Source organism: Erythrolamprus reginae, chromosome 4 (genome assembly GCF_031021105.1).
Source record: "Erythrolamprus reginae isolate rEryReg1 chromosome 4, rEryReg1.hap1, whole genome shotgun sequence".
Classification (NCBI taxonomy): Eukaryota; Metazoa; Chordata; class Lepidosauria; order Squamata; family Dipsadidae; genus Erythrolamprus; species Erythrolamprus reginae.
In genome coordinates, this window is record NC_091953.1 from 24,635,331 (window position 1) to 24,659,834 (window position 24,504).

The window sequence follows — 24,504 nt, forward strand, 5'->3', positions numbered from 1 at the left end:
TTAACAGTCCTGGTTAGAAAAGTACTCATGCAAATATTGCTAGTTCCTCAATCATAGGAAAGAACAGCATGTTTTTTAACATGAAAAAGCTGTGAAAATTGTATCCTTTTTATATCTGGCAGAACTGCTTTTTGTAATATAGAAATTGTATGTTGCATTTAAATAGTTTTTAAAAAAATATATTAAAACATCTAGTATAATAGTAAAACTCAAAACATGTTTATAACCAAACATATTATGATTGCATGTCAGTGTCTTGAGGACATGTGCATCAGCAAATGGGTATGGTGCATTTTGATTCTTTAAGCAGATATATCTAGACATTCCTGCAGAACATTTAAATATACTTAATTGCCCTTTCTCTGAGTTCCTTTTCTAAGATGAATTTACATGGACTTAACATGATCTTGATTAGATGAGTTGGCAATACAAATCTCTGGGGGGAGCTGATTCCAGAGGTCTGGGGCCCCCACAGAGAAGGCTCTTCCCCTAGGTCCTGCCAAGCGACATGGTCTAGTTCAGGGTTAGGGAACGTTGGCTCTTCTATGACTTGTAGACTTCAACTCCCAGAATTCCTGAACCAGTCATGCTAGCTCAGGAATTCTGGGAGTTGAAGTCCACATGTCATAGAAGGGCTAACGTTCCCTACTCCTGGTCTAGTTGATGGGACCTGTAGAAGGCTGACTCTGTGGGACCTAACCAGTCGCTGGGATTCATGCAGTAGGAGGCGGTCCCGTAATTACTCTCAGAATGATGGGGAGAGGAGGGAAGGCATACAATAGCCCCTGCAGCCACGGGCTGAGAAGAGCATTGACCCCTTCTGCCCCCGGCATTGTAAATCTGGAGAAGAACCTGGGAAGTTAACCCTTGCTTGGACACTCCAAGTAGTACATAGGAGAATGAAGTATTTCTGTTAAGTTACTAATCTGGTATTAGAAAAATTTTCAATCTTAACATGCATCAATATTTTTATATGCATTAAAATATTCTTGCCATTTTCCAGTGATTCAATTCCAGATTTCCAAACTTTCCAAGGACTGGTCAGAATATGGGTGACATTCTGCATGACCAAGAATTCATATTAGCATTATTGCAGCACACTCTGTATACTTCTTTCAAAATAAGTTCAATATGTTTAAAAGTTAAATTATATAGGATTTCTGCCTATTCAAATTTGTTTGTATTAAGCAACATATATGTTAAAATTTAATTTCCCTCCTCATTTTACAGCTGACATGGGCTTTGCCCGACTATTTAATTCACCTTTGAAGCCTTTAGCTGATTTGGATCCAGTAGTAGTTACATTCTGGTATCGAGCTCCAGAATTACTGCTTGGAGCAAGACATTATACCAAAGCTATTGGTAAGTAATGTGGTTGTCATTGTTAAGTTAGGAACATTGTATTATTTAAGTCTGTCTGACTTATTTATTTTTGCATAGAAAGACTATGCCGCATCTTATACAGACTTCTTTCAATTGCCTACACATGTTCTTCACAATTAATTGGCAAAAAATCTATTTATTTGTTGATACGTTTCATGTTAAAAATCTAGATTTTTAATTAGTTAATTGGATTATATTATGTACTATATCTTTTATAAGTTTTATAAGTTGTGAGCCACCCTGAGTCCTCGGAGAGGGGCGGCATAGAAATCCGATAGATAGATAGATAGAGAGAGAGAGAGAGAGAGAGAGAGAGAGAGAGAGAGAGAGAGATAAATGTTTGATAATAAATGTAAGACCTTAAATTGATTTGTGTTATAGAACAAGGACAGGAGATGGTTGGCTTTGAATCCAGTTTTAAGAACAAAGTGATTCAAATCCACAGAAACTATGCTGATACAGTGGTACCTCATCATACGAACTTAATTGGTTCCAGGAGGAGGTTTGTAAGGTGAAAAGTTCGTAAGATGAAACAATGTTTCCCATAGGAATCAATGTAAAAGCAAATAATGCCTGCAAATCCTTCAGGAAAATTCCAAACTTTAGAAGGGAGGCGAACAGAGGGCAGGGAGGAGCAGTTAAAGGGGGCGGGTGGAAGAAGCAAGGCTAGGCTAAAGGGCGAGTGGGAAGGAAGAAAGGCAAGGGGGGGCGTCCCTCCGTTTTCTTTCTTCAAAAGACACCGTTTCAGTGCCTTTGCAAGCATGCAAAATCTTTACTCCTCCAAGCTGCCCCTCCCTTTTCTTTCTTCAAAAGACACCGTTTCAGTGCCTTTGCAAGCATGCAAAATCTTTACTCCTCCAAGCTGCCCCTCCCTTTTCTTTCTTCAAAAGACACAGTTTCAGTGCCTTTGCAAGCATGCAAAATCTTTACTCCTCCAAGCTGCCCCTCCCTTTTCTTTCTTCAAAAAAGGGGAAAAAAAGAAACCCCTTCATCCCAGCAGCAGCGGCTTGGGTTCGTAAGGGGAAATAGTTCGGAAGAAGAGGCAAAAAGTCTTAAACACTGGGTTCGTATCTTGAAAAGTTCGTTAGAAGAGGCGTTCGTAAGATGAGGTACCACTGTATTTTGTTTCCTCAGATTTTCTAAACAATACTAGTATGTTCCCTCAAATGCAGGTAAAACTTACTTTATTGGGAATAGTGAAGGCATAACCGCCCTTGTTCTAATCATTCATCTTGCACATGTCTTGAGCCGATGATTTGATGATTCTAATATGATTATTAGAGCTAAAATAACATATTTAGCTTTAATTACATTGTTACTAAAAAAAAATCCTTATTACCAAGCGTTTCTAAATTCTCCTTCAACTTTATCTCTTTCATCTAAATCATGGGTGTCAAGCTCACGATGTCCTATCGCCATCATGTGACATGTTGTGACATTTTCCCCCTTCGCGGAACTGGGGTGGGCATGGCCTGTGCGTGATGCACCCGTCTCACACACTGCCAGTTTGAAACCCCTAATCTAATTAAAGGCAAATAACTAGATTTTTTTTTTCCAAACTTGAATAATCTGATGACATCTGGAACCCCATTTACAAACAGAAATAGCATTGTAAATCCTTGGAGTTGGCCATTGCTCATTGCCACGTCTATGAGAATTGTCATACTCATGTGCTCAGCCTCTTAAGCCATAATTAGACCTGTTTTCCTATGATTGCTAAGTTTTCTAAAGAAAAAAATAAAAATAATTAAAAAAAAATAAAAATAAAATCTTGTCAAGCTTGCAATTATCCCCAGTCAGTTCAATTTTGCTTAGTAATGAATTATACCGAATTATATGAGTGAATGGAATCAGGAATGAATAATAATAATAATAATAATAATAATAATAATAATAATAATAATAATAATTTATTGGATTTGTATGCCGCCCCTCTCCATAGACTCGGGGCGGCTAACAACAATGATAAAAACAGCATGTGACAATCCAATAATAAAACAACTAAAAACCCTTATTATAAAACCAAACATACACACAGACATACCATGCATAACTTGTAATGGCCTAGGGGGAAGGAATATCTCAACTCCCCCATGCCTGGCGGTATAAATGAGTCTTGAGTAGTTTGCGAAAGACAGGGAAGGTGGGGGAAATTCTAATCTCCGGGGGGAGTTGGTTCCAGAGGGCCGGGGCCACCACAGAGAAGGCTCTTCCCCTGGGACCCGCCAAACGACATTGTTTAGTCGACGGGACCCGGAGAAGGCCAACTCTGTGGGACCTTATCGGTTGCTGGGATTCGTGCAGTAGCAGGCGGTTCCGGAGGTAGTCTGGTCTCACTCCCTATACTGCTATCCATTACAAAGATTGAAGATCTTCTGGAGCCATTTTGAGAATTTGTATTAGTTATAGCCAATAAGATTTAAATATCAGCTTTGAAATCTCAAGGAATTGTTCAATTTTTGATACTTTATTGAAGTTTCAAGTTATGGGATTCTATTTATAAAAATGGCACTTAAAAACATCTTCCATATAGCAACATGTTTGCTGTAATTGAGAATTCTCCGTACTGAAGGAGCGGGTCCAGCAGTCACATGGGTTGCTCATGTCCAATCCGGTGGAACTGAGCCTAGTGTTAAAAAAGCTTGCCGGATCCGCCCCTTCCCCAGAATTCGCTCAGTTCGCATATCCTGCGGTTGTATTGTGATAGCTCGTTCAACATTCTAACACCTTCCCTTCGATCTTTTCCTTCAAAAGTAGTAAGAATTGTTTATCCTTATTTATTTACTTGCACTAATAGCGCCAGCCGTTTGTGGCTCGGCTTTTTTCCTTGGGAGAAGTTGCGGTTTCGTTTTCCCCCGGCTGTTTTTGCCGTTTACGATCCCCGCTGCCGCTTGTGGATTCCTTTAATCCTTTGGCCTGGAGGTCTTGGTGCAAGTATTGATTCATTGATTCATTATTGTATAAAATGTTAAAGGGCTTAAGAAATACCTCCTGCGGAGTGAGACGCTTGTTCTAGTCTCCTGGACTTAGTCGATCGCTTCCCCTTTAAGAATTCTATTACGGAGCGATTTTTCGGCGCGAAGGCCTTCGCGCCCTTTTTAAAGTTAGGCCTCTCGTGTTGGCCTCCTGCCAGCCGTGTAGGCCTCAGTCCACCGCGTGGATCCCGGAGTGGGCTTTGGGACGCTCAGGCTTAATTCTCCACCGGCTAAGCCTCCAACCACAGTGCCTTGGTTACTTTAATTAAAGTTTAGGGAGGCTGGCCACGCTGTATTTGGGGACACGAACTCTGGGTTTGCCCAGATTGCCCTCAAGTCTCAGCAGCTCCGAGGCCTCGGAGCAGGATCCATTCCTCTTGGGAAGGCTTTGAAATTCTTCTCCCTAATCATTCAGTTATTTGGCTCAGCCTGGTCTTCTGTTAATTGTCAGACTATGGCTACTTTTCCCAAGAGAGGCACAACAAAAGGTCCCAGAGAGGCCAGGCCTACAGGCGATGAGATTACCAGTATCCCCCAGGCCTCGACCTCCTCTTCTTCAGGGGCCCGCCCCTCGACCAAGGTCACCAGGGCTGAGAAGAGAAGGGACCTAGCCCTACAAAGAATCCATGACAAATCAGCAAAGCGTTTGAAAGTACAGGCCCAAGTACTCAGTAGTCAAGACCCCCCAGAGGCTTCTAGTCTGCCTCCTTCTGGGGTCCCTGTGTTATCTCTGGATGAGCCAAACCTAGACAGACCCCAACCTAACCTATGGGGAATAGGTCCAGAGGAACCAGATATTATTGAAGATTCCCCCCAACCAGGATCCTCCCAGGCCTTCAGGGATTCTTCTGCCATTCCTGCTGATATTTCTAGTTTACCTCCTGAATTCCAATCTATTTTTTCTGTGTTGTCCAAGGCCATTGATGCTAAATTCTCTACCATCAATGAGCTTCCCCTACCTCCTCCACCTCCTCGTCCCTCCCGCCCCTTGGGTTCTTCCCCAGCGGTTAGAGCTCCTATTCAGGATGATTCAGATTCCTCTCAGGATGAATATGAGGATATGGAGGAGGATGAGGATCCCTTTCAAGGCCTCTCAGATGATGAGGAATCCCAAATAAAGGTTCCTTCTCCAATTACTATTTTTCCTTCTCAATTGTTCAAATCTCTCCTCCTCAAAGCTAGAATTTCTACGGGATTGGCGGCCCAGGAGAAACAGGCCTCCACATCCACTGATCCCCCGGAGGAGAATTTACCTTACTTCACAGAGGAACAGGAGGATAACGAGGTAATTCCTATGCCTAAATTGTTTAAAGATGCCTTACTTAAGCAGTGGGATTTCCCAGCTTCTGGGCTTAATCCCTCAACCAAGGACAGGAAATTGTACAAACTTTCCTCTTCCTATGAGGAGCTCCTATCCTTTCCAAAACCGGATGAACCTGTCAAGATCCTTCACTCGGCAGCTGCTGTGCCAGGCGAAGCAGAGGAAGTCCTCCGCCCAGAGGACAAGCGGATTGAACAAATGCTCAAAAGAGGATTCACCGCAGATTCCTGGGCCATTAAAAGTTCTGCAGCGGCTTCTTTTTTCTCCAGAGCCATGCTTCTGTGGCTTCGCCAACTTCAACAGCATATTCCTCCCGATGACTTGAGAGGTCAACAAGACTTCAACAAGGTCTTTGCAGCTGCTCAGTACGTGGCTGATGCCACTTTACAATCTACTAGATTTTCTGCTAAGTCTATTGCAGCTTCTACAACGGCAAGAAGACTCCTATGGATTCGCCCTTGGCAAGCGGGAGTACGCCAGAAGTGGCAGTTATCTCTGGGACCCTTAAAGCGCGACCTTCTTTTCGGTGATCTTCTGGATCCACTCCTCACGGAAACCACAGACAAGAAGAAAGTTTTGGGTCCAATCACCAAAAAGGCTACCAAAACGCAGTCCTTTCGTCGCCCAGGGCGTCAGCAAGATCAAGCGGCTTCCTATCAGAGATCTCCAGGTCAGTATTCCCCCCGCTTTCGTTCCCAAGGTAGGAACTCCAGGGGCAGAGGTTTTCGCTTCCAAAGGGGAGCGTCCTCTAACAGGGCTTCAAAGAAACCTAGATGGTAATTTTTCCTCAATTCCCATAGGTGGTCGCCTAGCCCATTTCGCCTCTAATTGGCGTCTCACCTCCAAGGACCCCTGGGTCATTGACACTGTTCAAACAGGCCTTCTTTTAGAATTTATTTCTCCCCCCCCGAAACGTTTTATTTCCTGCCCTTCTCCCAGGTCCTCCTCAGATTGTAACCGTATGGAGGAGGCCATTTCCCACTTATTGTCCATCAGAGCCATTCAACCGGTTCCCTCCGGTCAGAAGGGTCTAGGCTTTTATTCCATCCTATTTATGGTTCCAAAATCCTCCGGAGGTTGGAGAGCTATTTTGGATTTAAAGAAGCTGAACCTATTCATCAAATATAGGAAGTTTAAGATGCACTCCTTATCATCTATTTTGGCCGCCATCCACACGGGAGATTTCATGGTCTCTTTAGACCTCACTGAGGCCTACCTCCACATTCCTATAGCCAAATGCCACAGAAAATTTTTACGTTTCTCCTTTCAAGGCAGGCATTTCCAGTATAGGGCGATGCCATTTGGCCTTTCCTCGGCCCCTCGGGTCTTTACAAAGCTCTTGGGGTCCCTGGCGGCCTATATCCGGGCGTCTCCCATTCACTTTTTATGTTATCTTGATGATATTTTGATTCATGGGAACTCCCTAGAGAAAGTGAAAACAGCCTTTTCTGTCACCATGTCAGTCCTTCAGGACCATGGATTTTCCATCAACTTTGAGAAAAGTCATCTCCAACCTTCCACATCCATCTTACACCTGGGATCCATTATTAATTCAGAATCCTCCCAGGTCTTTCTCTCTCCCGAGAGAAAATTCAGTATAGGGGAGTTAATTTCTTGCATTTTATCTCAACCTTCAGTATCCATAGTAACCCTGTCTTCCCTTTTGGGGAAGATGGTGTCATGCATAGGCATCATTCCCTGGGCTCGCCTTCATGCTAGGGAACTACAGTGGCTCCTATTACCCTTTCAGAGATCGGGGCACAGCAACTCAAGTCGTCGCATTGTCGTCCCACCAATTGTTCGCAGATCCTTCAAGTGGTGGAAGTCTCCGGCCATGGACAAAGGATCCCCGTTCAGGTGCCCGGATCAATTTGTCATCACCACAGATGCCAGTCTATCGGGATGGGGCGCCCACGCCCAGGGGATGATAGCCCAGGGCACGTGGTCCCCGGAGGAAGCTTCCAAGCCAATCAATTGGCTAGAGTTAAGAGCCATTTCCCTGGCTCTGAAGCATTTCTCTCCTCGCATTCCCAACCGGCACGTTCTCATTCTCACCGACAACATTGCCACAAAAAGCCATATCTGCAGACAGGGGGGCACGAGATCCAAGGCCCTCATGAGGGAGGCCCTCAAGTTAGGCCTTTGGGCGGAAAAACATCTTCGGTCGCTCCTAGCCGACCACATCTCGGGGAGCCTCAACGTCCAGGCGGATTGGCTATCTCGAGCAACGATAGACCCAGGAGAGTGGAACCTCCATCAAGACCTGTTCCATCAAATCAGCCTCAGATTCGGCCTACCAATTCTGGATCTCTTCGCGACCAATGCGAACGCCCAACTCCCTCGCTTCTTTTCCAGATTTCCATCCCCAGGAGCGGAAGCAATCAATGCCCTCCGGAGCCCATGGCCTCCAGGCTTACTTTACGCATTCCCTCCAATTCCAATTCTCCCGGACGTGATTCACAAGGTCCTCACCGAGAGGGCCCGAGTAATCTTAATCGCCCCTCATTGGCCCCGCCGGCCCTGGTTCGCGGATCTCCAACAGTTGTCCGTCCAGGACCCTTGGCGACTCCCCGTTTCGGGGGATATGCTGCGGCAGGGGGCCTTATTCCATCCAGACCCGGAGTGGTTCCACCTCACCGCCTGGCTGTTATCAGGAGAGACTTAGAACTGCGTGGTCTCGACCCCGATACAGTGGAGGTCATTTTAAAGGCCAGAAGGGGTTCGACCAATCGAATCTACGACCACACGTGGTCCAAGTTTCACCAGTGGTGTCTACAGGAAGGCCTCTCTCCCCTGTGCATTCCCATACACAGAATCATTTCCTTCCTTATGCAAGGTTTCCATAAAGGACTTTCCACCAGCACCCTCCGGCGTCATCTGGCGGCCATTTCCTCTGTCCTAGGGGGCCCCCGCAGACAGCCTCTCCGCTCCTTCCCAGAAGTTCAGGAATTCCTCAAGGGCATAGCCAACCTCAGACCTTCCAAGGTCCATAGGTATCCATCCTGGGACTTGCCACGGGTTCTCCATTCCCTCACGCAGGCACCATACGAACCCCTAAAATCGGCATCCCTCAGATACCTATCCTTTAAAGTAGCATTCCTGGTGGCTATTACCTCTGCCCGACGCATTTCGGAGCTGGCTGCCCTCTCAATCAGGCAGGACCTTTGTCAATTTCATCAGGACAAGGTAGTCTTGCGACTGGACCCCACCTTCTTACCCAAGGTCAGTTCCATGTTCCACAGAACTCAGGATATTGTCCTACCTTCCTTCTGCCTCCAACGAGACCATCCCTTGGCAATTAGATGGCATACCCTGGATCTCATTAGAGCGCTGAGAATCTATATCCAACGCACAGGACCCTTTCGGAGGTCAGAAGCACTTTTTATAGCCTATCACCCCAGAGTCATGGGTGCCAAAGTGTCTTCAACAGTAATAGGCCGTTGGATCAGAGGGACTATATCTAAGGCCTATGAGTCGGCCTCCCTCTCAGTTCCAAGGAACATCACAGCGCATTCCACCAGGAGCGCAGCCACCTCGGCCGCTTGGGCGACTCAAGCCCCGTTGGAGGAGGTCTGCAAAGCAGCCACTTGGGCCTCGCCAAATTCCTTCATCAGGCACTACAAGATTGATTCTTACGCTTCAGCGGACGCTGCCTTCGGCAGAAGGGTACTCCAATCCGTTATCTCACACGATAGCAATTTAATCCCACCCTAGGGACCATCTATTGGGTATGTCCCATGTGACTGCTGGACCCGCTCCTTCAGTACGGAGAATAGGCGTTGATTGCTTACCTGAACGCCTCTTCTCGTACGGTGAGCGGGTACAGCAGTCACTTCCCGCCCTTGTATGTGTCTTCCTTACCTTCCTATAACCTTCTTCCTCTAACAATGAGAGTTGAACACTACAGAGCTTCACAGCTGAGCCTAGTCTATGGATTCGCGAATTCTGGGGAAGGGGCGGATCCGGCAAGCTTTTTTAACACTAGGCTCAGTTCCACCGGATTGGACATGAGCAACCCATGTGACTGCTGTACCCGCTCACCGTACGAGAAGAGGCGTTCAGGTAAGCAATCAACGCCTATTTTCTTTTGAGAGCTTTAATATTTTAACAGAAAGCAAAGGGACATGACACATTAATTAGTTGCAGGTTACAAATTTACTAGTTCTTGCCTAGGTGAGCAATCAATCTATTCTTCTGTTATAAATAGAATTGTAACAATATGACAGTACAGGAGAATCTTTGACATTTAGTGTAACAAGTGAAATATTAGTTGGAAATGCTTGGAAGTATAATTATTCTTGATTAGCACATCTATAAAACATTGTTTCTTCTTTGTCAAATGCCTACTTGATTTTCCTCCCTCCTTTTTTATAAAGATATTTGGGCTATAGGGTGTATATTTGCAGAGCTGCTAACATCAGAGCCAATATTCCACTGCCGACAAGAGGATATAAAAACTAGCAATCCGTATCATCATGATCAGCTGGACAGAATATTCAATGTGATGGGATTTCCTGCAGGTACATATTCTGTTATTGCTAATATATGTAAATTACATACTTTTTTTAAAGTTTTCAAATGGTTAAAACAATACCACTGAATATTTTAATACATTGCAAATGGTAGACATGAAACAAAAAGCAATACTAAAGTAAATAGATTATTGCTATTATATATGCAACAACATGCAATCACAGCTCCCCATTGTTTACTGGTGTTGACCTTTATTTGCATCAAATTCTTCCAAATAACTTAGGATGTCCTGATGTATTGGCATAGTCTATATACAGATACAAACAGTGTGGCTTTTTGTAAGTAATTGACAGAAATTTTGTCAATGCTCAGGTTTAAGTATATATGTCACCCAACTCCCAGGAACTAATACCACATTAGTTCCCCAGTTCATCATGATGTAGTTCATTTATCATCAACAGTTAAGGAAAGGTCTTGATTGCATTTCACCAGGTTCAATTAACTAAAGCCATTACTGCTATTTTTAATTTTAAGAGGGAAGGAGGATAGAAGTCAGTAAAGAGCAAAAATAGATTTTTAAAGACGGATCCAATTATTTAGGTAGGAGATTAAATTTGGGTCCCTATGTAGAATAGAATATTGGCTTTATTGGCTAAGTGTGATTGGACACACAAGGAATTTGTCTTGGTACATATGCTCTCAGTGTACATAAAAGAAAATATAGATTTGTCAAGAAACATGTGGTACAACACTTAATGATTGTCATAGGGATCAAATAAGCAATGAAGAAACAATCAACATTAATACAAATCTTAGGATACAATCAACAAGTTACAGTCATACAGTCATATATTTACTTATCTCCAGAATCAATACCACTTGGAAATGTTTCAATCTTACTCTCTTAATTATGTAACCTGGGAGCCAAATTAAGCTTTAAAATATAGTAACCAAGAAGCTAATGAAGTCATTTATAGGTTTATGTTAAATCCATTAAAAACTTGGAAATTATATCAGATTGCAGACAGTCCTCATTTTACGACCACAATTGAGCCCAAAATTTCTGCTGTTAAGTGAGACATTTAAGTGAGTTTTGCCAGTTTTTACCACATTCACGACCTTTCTTGCCCAAGTTGTTAAGTGAGTCACTGCAGTTGAAAAGTTAGTAACCCGATTGTTAAGTTGATCTGGCTTCCCCATTGACTTTGCTTGTCAGTGATCTCAAAAGATGATCACATGACCATCGAGATGTTGCCACAGTCATAAGTGTGATAAGTCATTTTTTTAAACTGCCCTTTGAGTGATCACTAAATGAACTGTTGTAAGTTGAGGACTGTGCTTAGCGCTTTTTTAATTAGGCGAAATATGCAGTGTAAATAAGTAACAAAAGAAGATTTAATTAATGCTGAATAGTTTTAAATGTTTCGGGTTTTAAGAGTAGCTTTTAATTATTTAGATTTTCAAATGTAGCTTTTAGAGTAGGATTTTATATTGTCGATTTTTAATTCTTTTCATGGAGATGGGCGGCCTAGAAATCCAAATAATAAATAAATATAATAAATAAATAATTTTATTTTATTTATTTGATTTATATTCCGCCCAATCCCATCGGATTCATATTTGTAGTTCTTGTGTTAATAAAAACTATGAGAAGAGGATGTTCACCATGGGTGAGACCTAAGAATGCAAAACTATGCATTTGAAAAAGAAAGAGAGAGAGAATAAGGCAATGTTCAGTGGTTAACTGATGGTATCCTAGCTCTTTATTAAGAAAGATGAAATTATACTAATATTCACTTCGTAGATAAAGATTGGGAAGATATTAAAAAGATGCCTGAACATTCAACTTTAATGAAAGATTTCAGAAGAAATACGTAAGTTTTGTGAAGGTCTGATAAATTTTGACAATGCTACAACTTCATAAATTTGTGTACACATTAAAGTGGTTTTTGGCAAACTTTATTTCTACCCTCTGTTGATTGTCTTTCCCCTTGATACTGAAACAAAGTTGGTTTCTGTTATTGTTGAAAAACCAAAAAATTGGAGACAACTCTGCACTTTGGAAACAATAGTATTGACATCTGTATAGCTTCTATAGAAGCCCAGTGCAATAGTCTCGGAAATTCTGGGTATTGAAGTCGATCCATCTTAAAGTTATCAGCGTTTGGAAACACTGGTCTGACTACAAAGCCCCATCAAAAGATCAGAAGGGAGCTAATTCTTGCTTGCCCCACAAATCAGATTATAAAATCAGAATAACTTTGAAGCTATTTTGATTTTGCATACAAAAGTATAACTTTCTAGCTTGCAGGCATTAAATGTAAAGACTTGGCTTTGATAAATTTTAGAAACCATTATGAAATGCCTCACTTCCAGAAATGTGAACATAATTTTGTACAAGAGACTGCTAACAACTTTTCATATTTGTTTATTTTGTGTAATATGGGAAGCCGTTTCCACGCGGCACATATAAAAGAATGTGCCCCCTTGGGTTTCTTCCACATTTTGAAATGCAGATAAACTGCTCATAGCAATTAAACTGAATGAGACCAGCTCTGCTACTTTTTTTAACACCTCCTTATGCAAATTTTATCTTTAATTTAATTTTATCTTTAGTTTAATGTCAGGATTATTACGAGCCAGTATTTTCTTTCAGATATACCAACTGCAGCCTTATCAAATATATGGAGAAGCATAAAGTTAAGCCGGATAGTAAAGCATTCCATTTGGTAAGTTCATAACACTCAGGAATGAATTCCGACGTAGTTTCCCAAAACAATTATGTGATACGTTTCAAGTGGTTTTCATTACATCCATAGAAGAACATTTATTAAAGAGTTAAATGCATTTGCTGTTAACTTCAAAGTGATAGAAGCCTTAGAAAAGTAATCTGAAATGGCCTTAATACTTTTTTCATCAATATACATATTTGCAAGTATTGCAAGTATGAGGAGATTATGCAAAAGAGAGCAGTGAGAATGAAATCTTCAAATGTAAATTTGGAACTATTTTATCTTTGCTCATTTTTATATTATAACAAAGCAATCAGTTTTGCTAGGTCCAAATTTTATCTATAATCAATTGGAGACAAACTTTTCTCCTTAGTAATGAACATTGGTTCTGTTTACCTTCAGATGGGGAGGGGAATGAAAAATTCCATATTATTGGTTGATTTACCGTAGCTGTCATAGTTTTCAGGCAGCTCTTGGGGACTGAATTTAGGATCTTCTGTATGCAAGTTATATAGGATGTCAGTGATGGCTTGTTCATTCTGAAGATGCATATTAGGAAGTTTCATATATTCATAGAGTGGTGGAATATTTTCTGGGTTTGACAACAGTGAAGATCTTCTGTTTTAATTGTACTTAGCTACAGAAATTGCTTACTATGGACCCAATAAAGAGAATTACCTCAGAACAGGCTATGCAGGATCCTTATTTCTTAGAAGATCCACTTCCGACATCTGAGTAAGTAATACAGGATTCATATTTCTTTAATGCTTCCTAGATATTTTAAACTAGGAAGGATATTAAAATGCTTTAAATGTTTAGGGAGTGGAGCTGGGGTTCCTGAAAATAACAGTGAATGTTATCGACAAATAAGAAATGTTTAATGCTATTTTCCATTTTTTTAAAAAGTCCTATTAATCTTTTGTTTTATGAGCCCCTGATTGCGTTAGCTTGTCACATTAATCCTTTATTTGTTGGCAAGTCGATTATAACATCATTTATAGTCAACAACCAGTTGCCTGCTAGACCTCCCACTTTCAATATCAAATGATACTTTTTAAATGGTATATCTTTTCTTCATAAATTCAGGGATATAAATTGCAATTTAGTAGAAATAGATTAATTGAAGCCAAATGAATAATTCTTAATGTTAATTAACTCAGTTTTTCTGGGATCTGCTAGTTGGGGTATTATAGACTTTTGATTTTTCAGCACATAACTATTACTGCTTATTTACTATATACAGTGATCCCTCGATTTTCGCGATCTCGTTCTTCGCGAAACGCTATATCGCGATTTTTCCCACCCGATGACGTCACTCTCTTCCTTCCTTTCTCATCTTTCTTTCTCTCTCTCTTTCTCTATCTTGCTTCTTCCTCTCTCACACTCTCTTCCTCCCTCTCTCATCTCTTTCTTTCCTTCTCTCTCTTTCTCTATCTCTTCCCCTCTTGCTGGCGGGCGGGCGAGCGGGGGCATCAGCGAGGAAGACCCAGGGAAGGTTCCTTCGGCCGCCCAGCAGCTGATCTGCTCGGCAGCGCGGCAGCAGCGAGGAGCCGAATCGGGGTTTCCCCTTTGCGTGGGCGGCGGGGAAACCCCGATCTTCGTCTGCTTGCTGCTGCTGCGCTGCCGAGCAGATCAGCTGCTGGGCGGCCGAAGGAACCTTCCCTGGGTCTTCCCCGCCGCCCACGCAAACTCCACCATCTGCGCATGCGCGGCCATGAAAAAGGGCGCACATGCGCAGATGGTGTTTTTACTTCCGCAACCCTACATCGCGAAAAATCGATTATCGCGAGGGGTCTTGGAACGGAACCCTCGCGATAATCGAGGGATCACTGTAGTCTTGTTCCACTTCAGTGGTGGACCAGCCCCAATTTGACATAATTGTTTCTTTCCAATCCCTAAGAGCTGAGTCTATATGTAGCCCTCTACTTTAAAGATCAAGGATTATTAGGCTTATATGTTGCCTTTTCGTTCAAGACTGTGAAGGGTGTAAAATTGACATACGATCTTTATATCCTAAGAAAAACTGGTTCTGAATAGTGATATAAACAATAACAATGAAATGAAAGGTTAGGAATTATTTTTTAAAAGTTTTATAAACAGTTCTGTAATGTTTGACTTCACTGGGACTGAAATTAAAAGCTTAAAAAAGCACAGCCATTTATAAGTAGGTGAAAAGAATATATTGGATATAGGGGAAAATGCAAGATTCCTATATAACACCCAAGTAAAACTAAATTTTTTGTTGAATCAGCTTTTATATACCTGTCACCAGGAGCTAAGGACTTGCACAGATTGTAACTTTCATAGGTGAACAACTCAAGACAATTAAGTTATTTTAGTCACCCCAATAGAGTAGCTTGATATATGTGGGATTTTGGAAGTTTTTAAAACTTCTCTTTTAAGCAATAAAACCCCAGGGAAGAGTTTTCATTGCATTCTATCCAGATGCTGATAGTTTCATTTTGGGAACTTAAAGGCAACCAAACAAGAATTCTAAACAATGACTTCTGCTATAAGAACATTCAACAATATTGAATTTGATTTTCATATCCTTGTGTAATCTTAATTTGACAACTTCCTGTCTTTACTCACTCAAGTCCCAAAGCCTAATGTTTTTTCTTAGCATCTTAATAGAAAAATAGAAAAAATAAAAGCATTAATAGGTTATGAAGGCAAGGTATTAATTTTATCAAAATTCATAGATTCGTTTGCAGTAAATGGTTCCAGAAAAACAGTTGTGGCAAAAATAATTCTTGAGATATTTCCAAACAGTATGCCATTTATTTGCTAAACTAAGAGGAGTGTAGTATAGTCTTTGGTACACGCTCAGTATGTAATGCGATTCTGGTAATCCATGAGAGATTACAAGAAAATTAATAGGATTCAAGACATTATTTTGTCTAATGTTGAGATTTGGATTTAAGACATCAGCTGTCCCTGCCAGAACTAGGAAGATTTGCTCCAGGCAACTAGGGAATCTTCATAGATTTCTAAAACTTCTGGTAATTTTCCAACGTGTAGAGTTGAGACTTTGGCTGAAAGCCTGGAGTCCATCGATATAATCATTCTATTCTGGTAAAAGTTATATTGCATTCAGGCTGGGCTTGTCCACTCTCTTAAATTAGCAAATACTGTGTTAGCAAATACTGTACTTCAAAAGAAAAGGATTTAGGGGTAATGATTTCTGACAGTCTCAAAATGGGTGAACAGTGCAGTCAGGCGGTAGGGAAAGCAAGTAGGATGCTTGACTGCATAGCTAGAGGTATAACAAGCAGGAAGAGGGAGATTATGATCCCGCTATATAGAATGCTGGTGAGACCACATTTGGAATACTGTGTTCAGTTCTGGAGACCTCACCTACAAAAAGATATTGACAAAATTGAACGGGTCCAAAGACGGGCTACAAGAATGGTGGAAGGTCTTAAGCATAAAACGTATCAGGAAAGACTTAATGAACTCAATCTGTATAGTCTGGAGGACAGAAGGAAAAGGGGGGACATGATCGAAACATTTAAATATATTAAAGGGTTAAACAAGTCCAGGAGGGAAGTGTTTTTAAAAGGAAAGTGAACACAAGAACAAGGGGACACAATCTGAAGTTAGTTGGGGGAAAGATCAAAAGCAGCATGAGAAAATATTATTTTACTGAAAGAGTAGTAGATCCTTGGAACAAACTTCCAGCAGACGTTGTAGATAAATCCACAGTAACTGAATTTAAACATGCCTGGGATAAACATATATCCATCCTAAGATAAAATACAGAAAATAGTATAAGGGCAGACTAGATGGACCAGGAGGTCTTTTTCTGCCGTCAGACTTCTATGTTTCTAAATGGCTTCTTTAAGGAACATATCAGTGAACTTCACTGACTACAAGTCTACTTCTGAGTGCAGCTCAAGGTGTTGGTGATGACCTTTAAATCCCTTAGTGATATAGGTCTAAGCTACCTGATGAACCACCTCATCCTGCTTGGACAAGCCATTTAACAGACCAAGGAGCTAAACATGTCTTCACAGGCACATCAGCATCCTTTGTATTATATTGTGGACTTCAACAATAAAACATTCAGTTATGTCTACAGCAATACATGCAGTTTATTCCACTGCTTCCATTGTATGGAAGCAGTGGAATAAACTGCATGTCTTGCTGTAGACATAACTGAATGTTTTATTGTTGAAGTCCACAATAGAAGCATTTGGTATTGTCCTGAGATTGGTTTTTTAAATGAATGTATTCAATTTTTATCACCATCCATCACACATAGTATGTGATTTTTTTTGCGGCAATATGCCTAAATTTTGGCTAGCTGATTGGTATGTTGACATCTACCAACTATTTGTAACAAATTGGAGGACGTTATAGATAAAAAAATTCCACTGTATACTGACTTAGACACGTGTTTGAAGATAAAGCATCTCAAGGTAACAAAGATTAGTCAGATTGACATTCATCCTACTTATATATACTCCAGGGATATGACATCAGCAATTCATTTTCTCAAACAAAGACTGCAGGATAAAGTATCCTGTTGTGCTACATTTGGAATTAATTACATTTTTCAATTCCCCTAAATATTTGAATAGCTGATATTTTAGTAAATACAAAGCAGCTTTTTAAAAAAGCCAGATTTAAATGTGTTGCTATCAAATACATTATAGGATAGATTAAATTAGCTAAGGTGTATTAAGCACTTAAAAGCTGGCCACAAATGGTATACATACATACATACATACATACATACATACATACATACATACATACATATACACATACATACATACATACATACATACATACACATATACAGGCACATATACACACACATAAATATATAATAAATATGAAGATTGGTAACAAAACTGGGTTTTTTTTAATACTATAGTAATTTTGAACAATCACTAAATGACTGAGTTAGTGAGAACTATCTGTACTAAACGTGTAGCTATCCTTCTTCATACATTTCTTCATTATTATACTAAAAAAATGGACTTTTGCAGTGTATTTGCAGGCTGTCAGATCCCATATCCAAAACGAGAATTTTTAACTGAAGAGGAACCTGATGACAAAGGAGACAAAGTAGGTATCATATCAAGTGGTATAACAAAACAAGTACATTTAGACCAGTGGTTCTCAACCTGGGGGTCGGGACCCCTTTGGGGGGTCACACGACCATTTCACAGGGGTCACCTAAGACCAAGGGAAAAGACAAATTTTCCATGGTGTTAGGAACTAAAGCTTCTATTCTGGCGGCTTGGAACCTATTTTTACAATCCGACCAATCACACGTTTACAGTGGGGGTGTCCCTCTGACCTTCCTGCCAATCAATTTAAAGTTCTGTTGGGAGAATTAGCGCTAGACTTATGGTTGGGGGTCACTACAACATGAGGAACTGTATTAAGGGGTCGTGACATTAGAAAGGTTGAAAACCACTGATTTAGACTTTCCCCCCATTTTGTACAGTTTTATACTTGTCTGTGATTTGGAGAATTAAAATCTTTTAAAAATCATTCGGTATATGAGGGCCACATAATAAGAATGTGAAGGTGCATTTTTCTATCTATATTTAGTGGAATTACTTTTACGTTCCTTTTCAGAATATGATAATTAAATATCACTTGTGGGAACAAAATGAATATTTGATAATATGGGAATATCAATACATTTATCACAGTTATTTCCAGTACTAAACATTACAGAGAAATTTAAGAATGTCTACCAAATATAGGAAAGCTTAATGTCAGAGATTGACAACTCACACAATTTGTAGAGTTACAAACATTAATTCTTTAGATAGGGGTCTCCAACCTTGGCAACTTTAAGGCTTGTGGACTTCAACTTCCAGAATTCCTCAGCCAGCAACGCTTTGGAGAGTGCTCCAAATTTGAATTCTGGGAATTGAAGTCCACAAGTCTCAAAGATGCCAAGGTCGAAGAACCCTGCTTTAGATATTTGGGGGAGGAGTGCGTAATTTGAATGTGATTTGAAATACTGTTGAATGTGATTTGAAATACTGTTATTTGCAGAGTTGCACACTTCATAATGTTGTATAGATCTCTGTAAAAATGAACTTCACCATTACAAGAAGAAAAAACAATAGTAAAATGAAGCCTTTTAAGAGTAGCGGAAATAGTTTTGGGCACATATTATGGAACAACCCTCTTTGGGACTGAATTTTATAATCCTAGTTTGTAGTGTAATTATTCTTATCTTCGGAGAAGGGCAGCATACAGATCTGTTAAATTATTATTATTATTATTATTATTATTATTATTATTATTATTATTATTATCTTTTACTGTGTGACCTTTTGATAATGTGACCAGCTTGGTGATAAGATGTGGTAAGAATCTTAAACCGATCTAAAAATCTAAAAAGAATTGCTTTTCATAAAGCTGTAAATAACATTGAATCACAGCAATGTGCGATTTTACAAGATTCAGGGCTTTGCTACACAATGCATTCAGATTATCTCCTGGAGGACAGGAAGAGCTTTTATTATCCTCAGGACTAGAGTCTCTTTACTTATTAATTGACTTTAGCTTAATCTGCAAATCTAAAATGCTTACTTATATAAGGCCCTCACTTAACAACTGCGCTTGGAACCAGAATTTTGGTAGTAAGTTGATGCAGTTATTAAATAAGTCACCATGTAACCTGACTCAATTTTACAATTGTTTTTATAACAGTGGTAAGGCAAATCCCTATGGTTCTTTAGCAAATCCATTCTCCCAAAGAGGAAGGTTTTTTACCCATTTTTACCCAGTGGTAAGGCAAATCCCTATGGTTCTTTAGCAAATCCATTCTCCCAAAGAGGAAGGTTTTTCTGGAAACTGGAAGAAAAATCATAATTCACACTCACGGGACCATGAGATATCTGCAACCAATCATATTTGCATATGATTACTATTTTTCGGAATACAGTGGAACCCCGACATAAGAGCTGCTCTACTTAAGAGCAACTCGAGATAAGAGCTGGGAGGGGAGAGATATTTTTGTTCTACTTACAAGCCCAAATTCGAGATACAAGCGCCAAGGAGCTGTCTCCTGAAGCCAAACGCTAACTTCCGCGTTCGGCTTCAGGAGACAGCTGCGAAGCGGCGCGCATGTTTTAAAAGGTTGCAGCCGGCCTGGGGGGCTCGGGGGGGGGGGGTGCTTGCAGCTTTCTTTCTTGGTCTTTTTCTTTCTCTCTTTTACCTTCCCTTCCTCTATTTCTTCTTTTCTTTCTCCTTCCCACCTTCTTCCCTCCCTCCCTCCCTTCACTCATTCCTCTCTTACTCTCCCCTTTCATAAGTTTCCTTGCTTCCTTCCTCTGTTCCTGTCCCTTCCCTCTTTCCTTCCTTCCTTCCCACCCTCCGTCCATTCATTCACCCATTCCTCTCTTGATCGCTTAAAGCCGGTCCCTGGTGCAAAAAGGGTTGGGGACCTCTGTCCTACAGGATTGGGTGGCAGAGAAGTTGAACATATGTAAATTTAAAAGTTTAAGAAAGTTTACAAGTTAAGTGAAAGAAACTTCATTATTCATTTATATGTACATGTACATTTCTTCATTAAAAACATGTCTTTCTGCATAATTTAGACTAACTTTGTGAGTTTTTTGAGGGCTGGAACCAATTAAAATTATTTACATTAATTCCTATGGGGAAAAGTCGTTCGAGATAAGAGCTGCTCGACTTAAGAGCCCAGGTCCGGAACGAATTAAACTCGTATCTCGAGGTACCACTGTATAAGATGCACCAGAGTATAAGATACACCTTGGTTTTGGGGGAGAAAAACAAGGAAAAAGGCCTCCAGCAAACAGTACAGATTATATATGCTGTTTGATATGTATTTCTGTGCATGTGTGTCTGACCCATAGACATAGCAAAGAATTGGAGAAATGTACATTATGGCAGTATATTAATGCCAGAAAGTTTTCTTAAATATAGTCACACTAACTCCTCCCAATTATTTAAATAGATCTACTCCAAACTAAGTCAGGGTTTAACTCAGCTGCCTTATCTTAATACTGTACTAACACAGGACACTGCTACATTTCACATTATTCTTCTACAGATCTTTAAAATTGATATGACTTGCTGGAAGTATTATCTGCTATTTAAAAGAAGATACAATAGCACTGGGCCTCTTCAGATTTATTTTTAGAAAGCTGCTTCATTTTGTTAAATTGTCTAGAACAGTGTTTCCCAACCTTGGCAACTTGAAGATTTCTGGGAGTTGAAGTCCAAATATCTTCAAGTTGCCAAGGTTGGGAAACACTGGTCTAGAACAATAATAAAGCAGTCTTTAAAAAAGAAGTCTAATAATTTGAACATTCTATGGACGTTTATAGTTATTGACTTGCCTCCTTGCAGTTTCAACAGTGCAGCATTGCCAGCAGTCCACCTCCCAGCAATTTGCCTCCTTGCAGCTAGTTTTACTTTCTGTTCTAGCACATGACCTACTTTTGCTGAATCAGCTGTAGATTAGAAGGTATCACTTGCATTTGCTAATCAGTTTTTGTGCTGTTTGCTGCAAGGAGATAAATTGCTGGGAGGCAGAGACCAAAGGGGAAGGTGTTTTTACCCTCTTTTTTTGGGGGGGGGGGGGTTGTAAAAAGGTGCATTTTATACTCTGTAAAATATGGTACTTTTCAGTTGCCAAGTACCTGAAATGTAATCATATGACCTGTTCTGCCTGACCGGCCTCAAGCAGTGATTAATGGTCCAGGAAAGGTCAGACACACACGTGCATAGTTAGTCAGCAAACTTGTATTAAACAGTAAAGAAAAAAGTCTAAAGCAAACAGTCCTTACTTTCAGGAGTAACACACAGGTTGAGTTGAGAATTCAGCCAGCTACAAAGTTCAGGGAAAAGCAAACAAATACAAAAGTCATGTAGCATAAATGTTCCAAGAGGTCTCTGAATTTTTCATGGCACAAAAGCAGCAGCTTGTCCCAGAGTTTTCAACTCCCACAACGCTGAGTTGAAATCCAAGAGCAGAAACTTCAAAGCAGGAACGACGCCACACAAACCACCCAGATAAACAGCCACAGTTTGCCTTGGCCCTGTTCCCTTTTTATGCCATTAGCCCTCATTAAGGGAACCACACCCAGCCCAGGTGTGCTTATCATGCCTTATCATGCTTCTTAAAGCGATCCTTTGTAAGGCTCTTCGGTTGCGTAAATTAAGGTTAAATTAATGCAGACGAACTGAGAGAGGATAAACTGTCCGACGAACTGCCAGCTCCCTCCCCTGAACTGTCTGCTAATTCTTCCTGGCTCTCTACCACATCTTCCTGACTGTCTGCTACATCTTCCTGGCTGTCAGCCAGGCTTTCACAGTCACTGTGGGTCGCGTCTCCCCCATCTGTGGGGGCAACGGCTGGCCCAGGCCCAAACACAACATGACCAGGGCATGTATGTGTGCCAGTTGTAACTTTGAGGATAAATCATAAGTAATTTTTTAAACCTATTGTAACTTCAAATGGTTGCTAACTAATCATACTTTGATTGTTAAAAGAGAATTATCTATACACCTAATCTCAATTTAGTTCCAAGTAAACATTTTTGATAGACTGAGTAAATATACTGCTCAAAAAAAATAAAGGGAACACTTAACACAATATAACTCCAAGTAAATCAAACGTCTGTGAAATCAAACTGTCCACCTAGGAAGCAACTCTGATTGACAATCAATTTCATTTTGTTGTCAGCACTTTCAACTTTGTACAGAACAAAGTATTCAATGAGAATATTTCATTCATTCAGATCTAGGATGTGTTATTTGAGTGTTCCCTTTAGTTTTTTTGAGAAGTGTAGTTTGATAGGTTGTATTCGCTTTAGATCGGTGCAGTTACCGATATTTAATTAGTACAGTGTTCCCTCGATTTTCACGGGGGATGCGTTCCGAGACCGCCCGCGAAAGTCGAATTTCCGCGAAGTAGAGATGCGGAAGTAAATACACTATTTTTGGCTATGAACAGTATCACAAGCCTTCTCTTAACACTTTAAACCCCTAAATTATAATTTCCCATTCCCTTAGCAACCATTTAGATTATTACTCACCATGTTTATTTATTAAGGTTTATTTAAAAAAATATTTATTAAAAGCGGATGAAAGTTTGGTGATGACATATGATGTCATCGGGTGAGAAAAACCGTGGTATAGGGGGGGAAACTGCGAAGTATTTTTTAATTAATATTTTTGAAAAACCGTGGTATAGACTTTTCGCGAAGTTCGAACCCGCGAAAATCGAGGGAACACCGTATCACCGTCTCATTGATCTTACATAGGATTTCCTATTTCCAGTATTTGAATTGCTTCTGAGTTGTATTTTTCTTTTTTCTTTAACCACTTGAGAAGAACCAGCAGCAGCAGCAGGGCAATAACCACACAAATGGAACAGGCCATCCAGGAAATCAAGACAACAGTCATACACAAGGACCTCCTTTGAAAAAAGTGAGAGTAGTTCCTCCTACCACTACCTCAGGTGGACTTATTATGACCTCAGATTATCAGGTATCTCTTTTTCACCTCTCTTGCATTGTCTTTGTTGCATTACTTTGCGAAATGTTTATTTTAGCACGCATTGTAAATATATCTGTCTGAATCCACTTTTATTATTAAAAGTATAATAAAATCCACATACCGCATAGGGGCATAAAATGTCTTCATTTTTATATTGCCTCCTCGCCAAGATTCATGACAACAAAGGTTTTGTATCCTGAACATTTTGGGGTGTATCTTACAGATTTTTGGCTGCCAATCATGAAAAATAACCTTGAATTTACAATTTATCACAAACCTTTTATAGAAATGTCTTGGTTTTACATAATGCAATGCACGCCTTTCAGTACCTGTTGGCTTTGCTGCACACATGAAAGAAGCAAGCTAAGACATGGAACTGTTATAGAAGCAGATTCCAAGTACAACTGGAAAACACCAAGTACAACTGGAATATAAAAACACTTCTGCTTGGAGCGCAGCTCAGCTATACCAAGTTACATATGCCAATGTGACAGTCATGCAAGGAGTTATGTTACTTTTTTTTTTTTAAAGGCTACTCTGAAAGAATTTGGTTCCAGGACAGAAAAAATATGGCACAGAAACAACTAGTTGACTCGACAAAAATATTTTTGTAACAATTTTGTAAAAGCAATGAACAAGGAAAGTGAACTCTGTGCTATTTTGAGACAGACATTATCAAGTATAACTGATGTCAACATTAAGGAAGGCTTTTTAAAATTTTTTTTAAAAGTTTCCTTATTATATTCAGAAAAAAATAAATAAAAAAAGAAAGTATTTCTTACATGTTTTGTTTTGTTCTTGCAGATCTTAATCCATTTCTATTGCCTTTTGAATATGTCATTCATTTCTCTCTATGTTTTATTAAATTATGTACATTCAAATATAAATATCTTAGATAAGACATGGTATTAAGATAGAGAAAAATAGAAGAAATAGAGAAATCATTCATTTCCATTATTCTTTCTAAATATACTGATACTTTGTATTTTTACATTTTTAGTTTTTGTTTTTGATCCATTCGTGCCATTTGTGCCATAATTCTTTAGATATTTTTGTATTTTGTTCCCTTAATTGAGTTTGTCATTTCGTCCATCTCTACACATCTATATATTTT

The 24,504-nt window shown here is 40.0% G+C and overlaps 1 protein-coding gene across 2 annotated transcripts in view; it reads left to right on the forward strand.

Moving 5' to 3' along the window:
- The window catches only part of CDK8 (cyclin dependent kinase 8), a 53,638-nt gene that overhangs the window by 23,135 nt on the left and 5,999 nt on the right, over positions 1-24,504 (forward strand). The window contains exons 6-12 of one of the 2 annotated variants that reach the window (XM_070749831.1): positions 1,231-1,362; positions 10,056-10,199; positions 11,957-12,026; positions 12,809-12,881; positions 13,522-13,619; positions 17,882-17,960; positions 23,223-23,381. In XM_070749831.1, coding sequence (XP_070605932.1) covers positions 1,231-1,362; positions 10,056-10,199; positions 11,957-12,026; positions 12,809-12,881; positions 13,522-13,619; positions 17,882-17,960; positions 23,223-23,381 — 755 coding nt within the window. The remainder of the gene's footprint in view (positions 1-1,230; positions 1,363-10,055; positions 10,200-11,956; positions 12,027-12,808; positions 12,882-13,521; positions 13,620-17,881; positions 17,961-23,222; positions 23,382-24,504) is intronic. The other variant, XM_070749832.1, reaches the window with a different exon arrangement.